The 13,118-nt window shown below is 53.8% G+C and overlaps 1 protein-coding gene across 11 annotated transcripts in view; it reads right to left on the reverse strand.

Annotated features, from left to right (window-relative positions):
• LRP4 (LDL receptor related protein 4) overlaps window positions 1-13,118 on the reverse strand; it is a 124,248-nt gene that overhangs the window by 23,756 nt on the left and 87,374 nt on the right. For all 11 annotated transcript variants that reach the window (XR_003853236.1, XR_003853237.1, XR_003853238.1 and 8 more), the window contains exons 19-25: window positions 11,566-11,671; window positions 11,120-11,321; window positions 10,772-10,961; window positions 9,893-10,024; window positions 9,579-9,719; window positions 8,266-8,352; window positions 6,010-6,181 (exon numbers count right to left, since the gene is read on the reverse strand). Coding sequence is in view for 8 of the 11 variants with exons in the window: in XM_029582581.1 (XP_029438441.1) it covers window positions 6,010-6,181; window positions 8,266-8,352; window positions 9,579-9,719; window positions 9,893-10,024; window positions 10,772-10,961; window positions 11,120-11,321; window positions 11,566-11,671 (1,030 nt within the window). In the remaining 3 variants the exon portion in view is untranslated. The remainder of the gene's footprint in view (window positions 1-6,009; window positions 6,182-8,265; window positions 8,353-9,578; window positions 9,720-9,892; window positions 10,025-10,771; window positions 10,962-11,119; window positions 11,322-11,565; window positions 11,672-13,118) is intronic.

The raw sequence follows: 13,118 nt of genomic DNA on the forward strand, positions 1-13,118 counted from the left end.
AGGGAAAATACCAGAAGATAGGGATTGGTTAACTAAATTACTTAGAAACTGACATGTATAGGGAGCAATGGCTTTAAATAATTTTCCTGAACAGGGATTGAGAGGAGAATAAGAAAATTATTACTTACCTGCTAATTTTCGTTCCTGTAGTACCATGGATCAGTCCAGACAGTGGGTTATGTCCCCAATCCAGCAGATGGAGTCAGCCAAAGCTTCGAGGGGGCGTCACCATAAGTACTACTACCCCCTCTGCAGGAGTTCAGTATCGAGTATATCAAAGCCCGAGTAAACAAACCCCCGTATTGGATCAAGTTGAAAGTAAACGGCAACAATAAGCCGCTTAACCTAAGTAAAGAACTGCAACCGTCCCACCAACGGGTAGGAGGTGATGAATACAGCGTGTCAACCCAACAGGGCACTGTGACAAACAGTGAAAACTGAGAAATCGTGAAAGACAGAAAACACGACTGTATCTTAGAACAACAGCCAAGCAGGATTAGAACCCAAACGCGGTGGGCGTCTGGACTGATCCATGGTACTACAGGAACGAAAATTAGCAGGTAAGTAATAATTTTCTTTTCCCTGTACGTACCTGGATCAGTCCAGACAGTGGGATGTACCCAAGCTTCCCTAACTCGGGTGGGGTCCTGCGAGGCCTGCACGTAGAACCTGTTCGCCAAAGTGTCCAGAGACAGAAGAGGCGAGGTGCAGACGATAGTGCCTCGAGAACGTGTGTAACGATTTCCAGGTGGCTGCGCTACAGATTTCTGGAGAGGAAACCGAGCGAGCTTCTGCCCAGGGAGCCGCCTGAGAGCGTGTAGAGTACGCTACAATGCCGGGCGGGAGAGTCCGCCCCACCCCAACGTAGCAAACGGCAATGCCGGCCTTCAGCCATGGTCGTCTTCGAGGCCTGAGATCCTGTCCTAGGGCCGGACCAAAGTACGAAGAGATGGTCAGAAGTCCGGAGGTCATTCGTAGCCTCCAGGTAGAGGAGCAGTGTGCGCTTGACATCCAGGAGTCGGAGAGCCCTCGGCTCAGAGGAGGAGAAGGACGGCAGTCCCACCGTCTGATTGACGTGAAACGTAGACAGCACCTTCGGAAGGAAGGAAGGAACAGTGCGAAGAGAAACTCCAGAGTCGGAGAAACGGAGATAAGGCTCTCTATACGACAGGGCCTGCAGCTCCGAGATGCGTCGAGCGGAGCAGATGGCCACCAGAAACACAGTCTTGAGGGTGAGGTCCTTGATCGTCACCTTCCGCAGTGGCTCGAACGGGGGCCCCGACATGGCACGGAGCACAAGGTTGAGACTCCAATGTCCGGGTGTTGCAGCAGAGAGCCCCCGTCGCGCAGGAGCGAACCAAGGGCGGCCACCTGAACCCGGAGCGAGTTGCAGGCGAGCCCCTTGTTCACCCCCGCTTGTAGAAACTGAAGGATCTGGAGAACAGAAGCCGAAGCAGGTCTCGTGTTCTGGTCAGTACACCACAGCTCGAAAACCTTCCAGACCCGAGCATAGGCCACGGCCGTCGAAGGCTGTCGGGAACGCAACCGCGTGGACACTACCGCCTCCTGGTAGCCCTGGCGCCGAAGACGGTGCCTCTCAAAAGCCAGGCCGCAAGACAGAAGAGTTCTGCCTGATCGAAAAATACCGGGTCCTGGTGCAGGAGGCGGGGGAGATGTCCCAGTCGGATGGGTCCGATGATCACCAGGTGGAGAAGGTCCGCAGCCCAGGGCCGTCTTGGCCACTCTGGGGCGACGAAGATCACAGTCCCCTGATGAGCCTCTATTCTGCGGAGTAGTCTTCCCACCAGTGGCCAAGGCGGGAACGCGTATAGGAGGAGATTTGTCGGCCACGGGAGCACTAGGGCATCCACTCCCTCCGCTCCTCGCTCTCTTCTGCGACTGAAGAAACGGGGAGCCTTGGTGTTTTGTGCGGACACCATCAGATCCGTGTGGGGAGTTCCCCACCGCTGGACCAGAAGTTGCATCGCCTCGTCGGAGAGGGACCATCCTCCGGGATCCAGGAGCTGGCGACTGAGGAAATCCGCCTGGACGTTGTCCACGCCTGCGATGTGCGAGGCCGCCAGGCGGACCAGATGACGTTCCGCCCACTGCATCAGCATCGCTGCCTCGAGCGCGACTTGCGGGCTGCGAGTGCCGCCTTGGCGATTGATATAGGCCACCGTGGCCTCGTTGTCCGATAAGATCCGAACCTCCCGAATCCGAAGGAGTGGCAAGAAGTGTCGCAGAGCTAGTCTGACCGCTCTGGTCTCCAGGCGATTGATGGACCACTTTGTCTCCTCCGCGGACCACGTCCCCTGCGTGGCGCCGCGGCCGCAGACCGCTCCCCAGCCGACGAGGCTGGCATCGGTGGTGACCACCACCCAATCTGGCAGGTCGAGGGACACGCCACGAGCCAGATTCTTCGGATCCAGCCACCAGCCCAGGCTGATCCTGGCAAACTGCGGCAGGGGGAGGAGCATCTGGTAGTCCTGCGACAGCGGTTTCCAACGGGAGAGAAGTGCTCTTCGTAGGGGCCGGAGGTGCGCAAACGCCCAAGGAACCATGTCGATGGTGGAGCCCATCACCCCCAGGAGCTGCAGGTAATCCCAGGAGGTGGGAACTGGTAATGCAGAGAACCGCTGTATGTGTTCTCGCAGGGCGTGCGCCTCGTCCAGGAAAAACTTCGCTCGGATGAGCCAACCGTCCAGGTAAGGAGGAACTAAAATACCCTCTTTCCGAAGAGCCGCCGCCCCGACTACCATGATCTTGGTGAAAGTGCGCGGTGCCGTCGCCAACCCGAACGGGAGCGCCACAAACTGGAAATGTTGTTCCAGGATCTTAAACCGGAGAAGACGATGATGCTCCCGGTGGATGGGGATGTGAAGGTAGGCCTCCGTCAGGTCCAAGGAGGCTAGGAACTCCCCTCGATGCACCGCCGCAATCACCGAGCGCAGCGTTTCCATCCGAAACCGAACCACCCGGAGGGATTTGTTGACTTCCCTCAAGTCCAGGGTGGGCCGGTAGGAGCCGCCCTTGGGTACCACGAAGTAGATGGAATAATGGCCCAAGCTCACCTCTCTGGAGGGCACGGGCGCAGTGGCGCCAATCTCCCGAAGCCTGTCCAGTGTCAACTGTACCTCCCTTCGCTTGGAGACCGATCCGCAGGGGGAGAAGATGAACCGTCCCTTTGGAGCGCGGACAAATTCCAACGCGTAGCCGTATTCTATGGTGTCCAAGACCCACTGGTCCGAGGTGATCCGCGCCCACTCCTTGTAGAAGAATGCCAGCCGTCCCCCAATCCGGGGGACGGTGGAGTGGGCGAGCCGAACATCATTGGGAGGACGTGGGAGAGGGTTGTCCCGTTCCCGAGGCGGGACGCCCAGGCCTACACCCGCGAAGGGAGCGGGACCAGGGCTGCGACCTGGGGGCAGAGGGCCTGGAGACCGCCGGTCTGTAGTTCCTATAGCGCCGTTGCGGCCTGGATCTGGTGTGGGAGGACGAAAACGCCCTGGAGGGCCTGTACCTGTCCTCCGGCAGGCGATGGACTGCGCTTTCCCCCAGTGACTTGATGATCTGGTCCAAATCCTCTCCGAACAGGAACTTACCCCTGAATGGCAGGGAACCCAGGCTCGACTTGGAGGAAGTGTCCGTCGCCCAGTTGCGAAGCCATAGAAGGCGACGCGCCGCCACTACCGAGACCATGGATCGGGCCAGGACCCGAAGCAGGTCATAGAAGCAGGTCATAGGAGGCGTCAGCCCCGTAAGCCACCGCAGCTTCCAGCCTATCCGCTTGGGCGGCCTTCTCGGCCGGCAGAACCTGAGAGGTGAGAAGTTGTTGCACCCAGAGAAGACTCGCCCTCTGCGGAGACCTCGAAGACCCGCTTGAGGAAGACTTCCAACTTGTGATCCTGCGTATCCCGTAAGGCCGCGCCACCCGTCACTGGTATGGTCGTCCTCTTCGTGACCGCCGACACCGCGGAGTCCACTTTCGGAACCTTGATGAGATCCAGGAAATCCTCTGGTAGCGGATACAGCTTCTCCATGGCCCGACTGACCTTAAGGGAAGCTTCCGGGGCGTCCCACTCCCTAGTAAGAAGCTGCAGGAAGGAATCATGGATGGGAAACGCCCGAGCCCTCGGCCGGAGGGCTGCCAGCCCCGGATCTCCCTTCTTGGGCGACGTGACGACGGCGGGCGCTACTGGAGCGGGCGGGTCCGGCGGCGGATCGAGATTCAGCTCCTGGATCCAAGACCCACTTGGAATAAGTTCGTCCAGCTCTTCTCCCTGTGGTGGAATCCCCTTGGCCCCCTTCTCCCAGGTCCGGCCCAGGAGACGCCGGGCCTGTCACTGCTCCCTCAGAGCCCGCAGGAATCCAGGTGCGGGCGGGAGGCAGGGTGGCCCCCACACCCGCTGGGACGGGGGGGGCCTGAGAGGGAGGCGAGAGCCGCGGGACCTTGGCTGGAGACGGTGCTGCGGGAGCGACGAGGCCCTGCAGATACGCAGTGGGCATTAACAGTACAAAGTCCGGGGAGAATCCCGGCCTAGCCCCGGAGGGGGGGGACCCCGTGGGACCCTGGCCCGTCAGGCTGTTGTCCGGCAGCCAATTCGGTGGAGAAACCTCGGGGGAGTCCCTGTCATCCAGCGCTGCCTGAGTCCCCTCAGAGCGCTGGGCATGTAAAATGGCCGCCGTTCCCGCCAGTAATGGGGGAGGGGCCGGCCCGCGCCGCCCGGGCATGCCTGTCAAAACCGAAAATTCGCTAAGGAACTGCGATGGGCCCTCCCCCCCGGGGAGGCACCGGGCACAGATCCCTTCACGGGCAATCCGCGATCTCGGCTCACCGCAGGTCGAGCAACGTGCTGGCCGCGGCATCGTGAGCACTGCTGGCAACGGAGGAGACAGGCAAAATAAACGAAATGCCTCGGGGGGGGCCGCGAAGGAAAAACGCCGGCGCGGGGGGGCCCGAGCGGCCTGCACTGCCCGCCGATGAAGAACGGTGCCGCGGGGGGGCCCGAGCGGCCTGCACTGCCCGCCGATGAAGAACGGTGTCGCGGGGGGGCCCGAGCGGCCTGCACTGCCCGCCGATGAACGGTGCCGCGGGGGGGCCCTCCTGGCCTCACAACCCGCCAACGAAGATCTCCCCGCTCACCTCCGCAGCCCACGAGGAACCGGCAAAATGGCTGCTGGTGAGGGAGAAAAACGCGGCGAAGCCGAAGCAGCCGCGAGCAAAATCAGCTGCAAAGAGAAACACAGAAGAATGCACTTACCCCGGTTCACAAGTTACAGCTAGCACCGAGAAAGAGAGTGAGAGACAACGCAGAGGGAAGTCACGCCGTCCCAAATTGAACCCTCTTTAACTTTTTTTTTTTTTTTTTTTTTTTTTTTTAAATAAAGCAAACTTGATCCAACAGAAACAGTGAGAGAAAAACAGAGAAGACAAGTAATCACTGTAAGAAATGGTTTCAGGCAATCTGGAGCAACCCAGATTCTACTACTCGCATCTGCTGGAGTCAGAAGATACTGAACTCCTGCAGAGGGGGTAGTAGTACTTATGGTGACGCCCCCTCGAAGCTTTGGCTGACTCCATCTGCTGGATTGGGGACATAACCCACTGTCTGGACTGATCCAGGTACGTACAGGGAATGGTGACTTTTTGTTTCTGAATTATTTTCAGAATAGTTGAATCTGAAATAGAATCAAATTCCATCCAAGATAATTGCATTGGGGGGTCTTTAAAAGTTGGAATTGGCAAATGTTGGAATTCTTTTGAAATATTTTCAATTTTGTTTTGAAAATGACAAGCTATTTTATTACAATCATCTGTGTTATAATTAGAATTATTTGAGTTATTAATAACAGTTAAAGATTTCACTATGTTTTTATCCTCACCATCATCACTGGGAGACTATTCCCACTCATCTCATGTCTGCTTCCCTTCCTCTCAGTTAGGCAAGGAGACCTATTCCCCGCATTTTATTACCCCAATCCCCTCCCATGGCGGTCTGTACCTACCCCATCTCATGGTACAAGGCGATTGCCCTGGGACTGTCCAGGTTCTGCCATACCAAAACTTTCCGCATAGATCCATCCAGGTTGCCAACTTCGATCCGATTAGTTCCGGTGTCTGTCCAGTACAGCTTCCGGCCAATGGCATCCACTGCAATACCATCTGTGGTCATCAATCCTAAGAAAATCAAAGAGGGAAGAGGGGAGGTTAGCCAGAAACCCCGGAGGGCTAAGGATGTGCGAAAGAGAGAGACAGAGAAGAGCTGAGCAATAGACTGCCCTTATGAAAACCAGAACCATGGGAGCTCAAGATACTTCATCAGGAAAGCCGCGAGGTTTATCTGACAAATGAGGAGGTAAATAATCAGAACTAGGCACCTTAGGTGCAAATTCTGCAGGGTTCTGCACCGTGATCAAACGCAATAGCACCTGGCGACTTTTGCTCCGTTGCCCAACTCAAAATGACCCTCAGGGCTCAAGCAGCTCATTTTCTTCAGACTATTCACCGTGCTAAAGAGTTAAGACCCAGTCGATCGCTGTTTGAGTCATTGGTGCAAAATAGTGACAGACTGAAGGGTATCATTTCTAAAATATATCAAGCACTTTTTCCAGCTAGTAAGGAAATTAGTACATTTGAGAGGCAATGGGCGTTGGACTTGGGGGAGCAATTAAGCCCACAATTTTGGGAGGCCATATTATATTTTGCTAGGAAGTGCTCCATTTCCGCAGGCCTGCGTGAAAATTGTTATAAAATGATATACAGATGGTACCTCACCCCAGATAAAATCCACAGGATATATCCGAATGCTTTGGACTCCTGCTGGCGCAACTGTGGAAGTAGAGGTACTTATTTCCATATATGGTGGGACTGTCCAAAACTTCAAATCTTTTGGGAACTTCTATTTGCCTGGTTGAGTGACCTATTTCATGTGCCTCTTCAAGCGTCAGCCCTGATGGCTTTACTGCATGTGTTTCCAGATGTCCTTCATAAAACCCAGCAGCGCTTCTGTTCTCATACTTTTATAGCTGCTCGCAATTTGATAGCAGTAAAGTGGAAAACAGAACAGGTACCGAAGGTGCCGGAGGTCATAGATAAATTACATTTATATTATCGTTTGGCTTCATTAACAGCTACCAAATACGGGAGAATGGCCGCCTTTCGTGCCTCATGGAAATCGTTTGTGGAATATATTTCTTGCATGTAATCTGTTGTTTGATTAAGAGCTTAACTGTTCCTGGATAACTGGGGTGGGAGTGGATTATTCTTTACAAATATTCATATAGGGTATGAGAGTATTCGGGGGTGTGAATAAGCACTCATCATTTACCTTGGGGGATTCTGTAACAGAACGATTAGAGCTCCCCTACATAGGTGGGGTTGGGGAGGGAGGGGGGGAATTGGGGAAGTATTCTGTATTATGTATTCATCTTGCTATTGTAATAACTTTGTTACAATGAAAGTTAATAAAAGTATTAATTTCAAAAAAAAAAAAAATGACCCTCAGGGTTTTGTGCTTGCAGGCAATTCTTTGGCACAACACAACATGCCTAGGTCTGGATGATGAAACCTACGTGCACTGCCCTCTCTCTCTCTCTCCACTCCCTCGCAAGCCCTGGGAACGTCTCCGCTGGATACAAACACGTGTGCGGCCGAAGGACACGAATGCTTTCACCCGCAGTCAGGTCGGGCAGTATCCAAAGCCCCCATTTCCGTGGGCAAAACCCTTTTTATTACCCATGGCTTTCAATTAGGCCCTCAACAGGAACAACTTAAAGGGGTGAACGAATATTTTTGTAATGAAGTTTCCTTCAGGTAACACATTGTACAATGGATGGAAGCTTAATCCTGACATCCCTTTCTGCTTTATCCTGGAATCTTTATCATCAAAGTAGGCAGGAAAAGATTGTAATGTTTCTTCCAAAAGACAGCAGTACAAAATCCCCTAAAACCATCCCAGGCAACCGGATCCATGTTGTCTGAAAGGAAAGAGTTCTCCCCCTACACCATGCCCCTCGCCTCTGAACTAATCATAATACAAGGGCACCCCCCTCCCACCAAGGGGAGCCACCAACCCCCACATTCCTGGGAGGGCTCCCGTCCAAGCACAGTCTAGGCCCGAGCCTGCCCTAGCGCCTGCTTTCTCACAGGACGCCAGACAGAATCACGACAAGCACCAGCCAGTTACAAAACCCATTGCGACCGACAGGTTTCGGCTGCCCAGGCTGTCCACCAGTGTGTCTTCCCCTGCAAGAGCCTCCTACCTGTGGAAATGAGGTCCTCGTGCTCAGAGCCATTCAGGTTTGCTCTGCTGACCTTCCGCACAGTGCTGTCCGCCCAATAAACCTTCCCTGCAGGAGGAACAGGAGTGGTTTGAGACTTATTCAGACTAGGTGAAAAGCCCAGGTACCACAATGGAGCAGCTGAAGAATAGTAGGAAATAGTTGAGGAGTGCCGGCTATGGGAGGAGCTATAGGGAATGGTGGAGGAGTGCCGGCTATGGTGGGGGTGAGCTGTAGAGAATGGTGGAGGAGTGCCAGCTATAGTGGGGGGGGCTGTAGGGAATGGTGGAGGAGTGCTGGCTATGGTGGGGGAATTGTAGAGGTGCAATGGCTATGGGAGGAGTTATAGGGAATGGTGGAGGAGTGCTGGCTATGGTGGGGGGGGGGCTGTAGAGAGTGGTGGAGGAGGGCTGTAGAGAGTGGTGGAGGAGTGCCGGCTATGGTGGGGGTGGGCTGTAGAGAATGGTGGAGGAGTGCCGGCTATGGTGGGGGTGGGCTGTAGAGAATGGTGGAGGAGTGCCGGCTATAGTGGGGGGGGCTGTAGGGAATGGTGGAGGAGTGCTGGCTATGGGAGGAGTTATAGGGAATGGTGGAGGAGTGCCGGCTATGGTGGGGGGGGGGGGGTTGTAGAGAGTGGTGGAGGAGGGCTGTAGAGAGTGGTGGAGGAGTGCCGGCTATGGTGGGGGTGGGCTGTAGAGAATGGTGGAGGAGTGCCGGCTATGGTGGGGGAGGGCTGTAGAGGTGCAATGGCTATGGGAGGAGTTATAGGGAATGGTGGAGGAGTGCTGGGTATGGGAGGAGTTATAGGGAATGGTGGAGGAGTGCTGGCTATGGTGGGAGGGGGGGGGGGAGGGCTGTAGAGAGTGGTGGAGGAGTGCCGGCTATGGTGGGGGAGGAGCTGTAGAGAGTGGTGGAGGAGTGCCGGCTATGGTGGGGGGGGGGGCTGTAGAGAGTGGTGGAGGAGTGCCGGCTATGGTGGGGGGGGGGGGCTGTAGAGAGTGGTGGAGGAGTGCCGGCTATGGTGGGGGGGGGGCTGTAGAGAGTGGTGGAGGAGTGCCGGCTATGGTGGGGGGGGAGCTGTAGAGAGTGGTGGAGGAGTGCCGGCTATGGTGGGGGAATTGTAGAGGTGCAATGGCTATGGTAGGAGTTTTAGAGACTCGTGTAGGAGTGCGGGCAGTGAGGGAGTTATAGTTTCACTGAATGCAGTCTTGGTTGCTCCCAGTGCATGGGACACTGGCTTTCATTGAAGATATTTCAGGCAAGGCTTAAATTAGTGTTACTCAGTCATTACCTACCCTCCTGTGGGTCCACATCAATAGCTATCGTGTTCTTCATGGTGACATTGATTGGAACCACAACATCAGCAAAATATGGGATATCCAGGGAGAGAATGCGAATGTCTGTTCTTCTGGCAAAGATCAGGAAGCTCGTCATCCCTGGCAGAGAGAGAGAGAATCATAGAGCAGCGATCATCAGTCCAGAACAGCAGAGTCCAAACGGGACCTACAGCGGTCATCTGTGAGAAGGGGACCCAAACGGAGCTCCTCAGTTAGTGAGCAAGCAGGGCAGAGAAACCCAATAGCCTTTTATTCCGCACATTCTCGCGTACCTGAGGAACAGGTCCTCCCATCTTCCAGGAGATTGATACCCGTGGGGCAGGTGCAGCTGTGGCCTGTGGGAAGTGGAGCCAGGAGGCAGAGATGGCTGCAGCCAGCATTGTTTTCTTGGCACGGGGCATCCACTGAGAGAACAGGAGAAGAAACCAAGCATCAGTCCTGGTGGAGAAAGCCTCCCTCTATCCATGGGCATCTGTTCATTATGGGGTAGCAGAGAAGAGAGGCTGTGGCCAGCCACACGTTAACCTGCACGGCAGAACGCTGGCCTAATGAGGACAGCCAACAACCAGACTGAGAGCACTCACATTTCACCTTAGGTGAAATAAAAGCAACCAATAAATTAAGGTAAAAAAAAATGTAAGGTTATTAGACAACTGTGTAATTTAATCAAATTACTGAATCAAATTAAGAGAGTAAAACATCTGGATGCATTAAATATCCCCAAATGGTCAGGTTTCAGAACCTCTGCCTGCCTCAGGGATATCATTGAAAAGAACTGCCCCTTTACCCACACCACAGGTAATCCCTTTGAAAATCCTCCCCCCTTCATCTCCCATTGCTTCAGCTTCCCACTTAGACTGTAAGCCCTTTGGGACAGGGATCCATGCCTGCATGTAATGCATTTTCCCTGGTTTAAAATGGTATTATAAATGCTGATATAAACAGCATCCCATGTACACTCCAACAGAAACAGATTTCATTAGTAAGCTCACATGCACAATTCACTGTAAACCAGAGGCCAAGTTTCCGATCCTGGTGCTCAATATATATATAAACCTTAAACATGGCTTCATATGACCTATATCATCATGGCTACATACATGCCGTCCAACCTTGCCCATGATATATCATCCAGCGGTGGTGGCTCTTACCCGGAGATCGATGCCGATGGAAGACGTGAATGTCCATGAGGTTCTCCAGGTTCTCGCGCAAGGTTCTCCGTTCCAAGCCAGTCCTTCTGTCAGCGCTTTCAATGCTCTTTGACTGCCAGTCTGTCCAATAGAGTCTATCACCATACAGGGTCAGTCCAAAAGGATGGGGCAGCTGGCTTCCAATGAGCACCTATCAGCACCAAAGCAAGATGCAGAGAGTGCCGTCAACCTACTCAAATTACACTCTATGGCAACAGAGGTCATCAGGAGCTCCTCTGGGACTGTCCACGTGAAGTTTTAATTTGTCTGATCCAGATCCCATTTTCTTCTGGTACCGGAGGCACTCACCTTCCTGTCTGAGCCATCCAGATTGGCAAATTCGATGGTTTTCATCCCGGCGTCAGCCCAGTATAACCGCTCAGACTCATAGTCGATGGCCAGCCCATTGGGCCAGGTCAGGTTGGAAGAGATGAGGACCATGCGTCCCGAGGCATCCATGCCAGCACGCTCAATCTTCGGCCTCTCTCCCCAGTCTGTCCAGTACATGAACCTGCAGAAACCAGCAGCTGCTCAGAGGAAACTGGTGCTCAGTACCCTATCGACTCTCCCCTCAACTTCCTCCATAAGAGCCCAATAAGTGAGTGGCTGTTCCCCCCTCCCTCCCTTTACCATACACACAAGTCTGGTGGTGGACAAGTGTCTACCTTCCCCTTCTCCGCACGGTAAACATCTACCTAATAAATATTGTTCCGCTATCTCTCTTAGCAGAGATGCTTAGCGCCCGAGTTTCTCACCCTCCAATGGGATCCACCACAATGTCCCGCGGCCTATCCAGGTTCTCCCAGATCAGCACCGTACGCATTGTCCCATCGCTGTGTGAGACTTCAATCCGGTCTGTGCCTGGGAGGGGAGATAGATATGAGAGAGACGAGAAATAGAATTGAATGGAGTGAGAGGGAGAGAGAGAGAGATGGAGAGGAAAGGGATAGAGAAGAAAGAAGGGGAGGAAGAGAGAGATGGGGGAGAGAGAAAACAGAGGACCGTGTCAGAGAGGGAAACTGAAGTAGCACTTCTGTACACAGAGTGAAACTTAGCTCAATGTACAGAAAATGCTCAGTTACCTCATTAGCACAAAATGTCACTCAGCTGATTACAGCAGGGGGTCTCAACCCAGGCCTCAGGATGCATCTGGCCAGGCAGGTTTTCAGGATACAATGGAGGCAGTGCATGCAAACCGATCTCATGCACATTCAGTGTGGATATCCTGAAGAACCTGCCTGGCTAGGTGTCACACAGCCTGCGTCAGAGGTGGGATTAGAACAGAGGTTGAGACCCACTGGATTAGAGGAGTGGTGCATTGTCCCAGCTGCCATATTGATCACAGAGAAAAGCGGCATTTCTGCCCTCTGTGACACCTCGAAGAAGATGGCACAACAGAATGATATCACATCCTACAAAGCCTGCGGCCAATAAGAGAACTAAATTAGCAAACTGTCACTGAGGGTTTTGTAAAACGAGGTTCCTGGGCTTCCGAGCCTTAATCAATTAAAAGGTCTGTTTCACCCAACCCCTTTCCTCCACATTAGCAGAGTGGGAGGGAACCTGCCTGGCAGCGTGACAAGTAGCCCCTTCCCCAACAAGAGACTCCAACCGCCACGCAGATAGAGAAACCCTGTGGTACAAGGGAATGGTCTCATGGTTATTGCATTACCTACTGGACTGAGATAACTTCTACTGAGCCGGCGTAAGAATGATCCAAAGACGACGGGGTAGCTGTGTTTTCAAAACCACACAGGTGCTTGGTGCCGTCCACAAAGTTAGACTGCACCAGGGTCCTTGGGATAATTCTTACTCTTGTTCAACCCAAAGGTCGTGCAGCCCGCACAGACGCCAGTTTCCCCCCCCAAGCTCAGAAGAACTGCTCAGGCTGAACTCCAGCACTTACCGGCCTCGGTTCTAATCCCCGCTCTGCCACGGACCTTAGCGTGATTTTGCAATGCCTCGGTTCTAATCCCACCTCTGACGCAGACTGTGTGATTTCTGGTGAGTCGCTTTATCTCCTTATGCACTGCTTTACCTGCTTCATGGGGCTATCAGAATAATCTTTCCTCCAGCCAGTAACATTGGAAGAGTGAGGGCCAAAGGACCATGCCTACCCCACCCTCTCCCCTCGCACCTGTGCAGATCGCCCCTGTCCCTACCGATGGCAGACCTCAGGCTCCCTCAGGGAAGAGCAGTGTGTGTGTGCACTCCCTGAGCCTGTGCATGTGTTTATTTATTTATTTACAGGATTTTTATCTTGCACAGGTCTCATGGGGGGGCTCAGAGAGTCTATGCACTAACTAAC

Source organism: Rhinatrema bivittatum, chromosome 17 (assembly GCF_901001135.1).
Source record: "Rhinatrema bivittatum chromosome 17, aRhiBiv1.1, whole genome shotgun sequence".
Classification (NCBI taxonomy): domain Eukaryota; kingdom Metazoa; phylum Chordata; class Amphibia; order Gymnophiona; family Rhinatrematidae; genus Rhinatrema; species Rhinatrema bivittatum.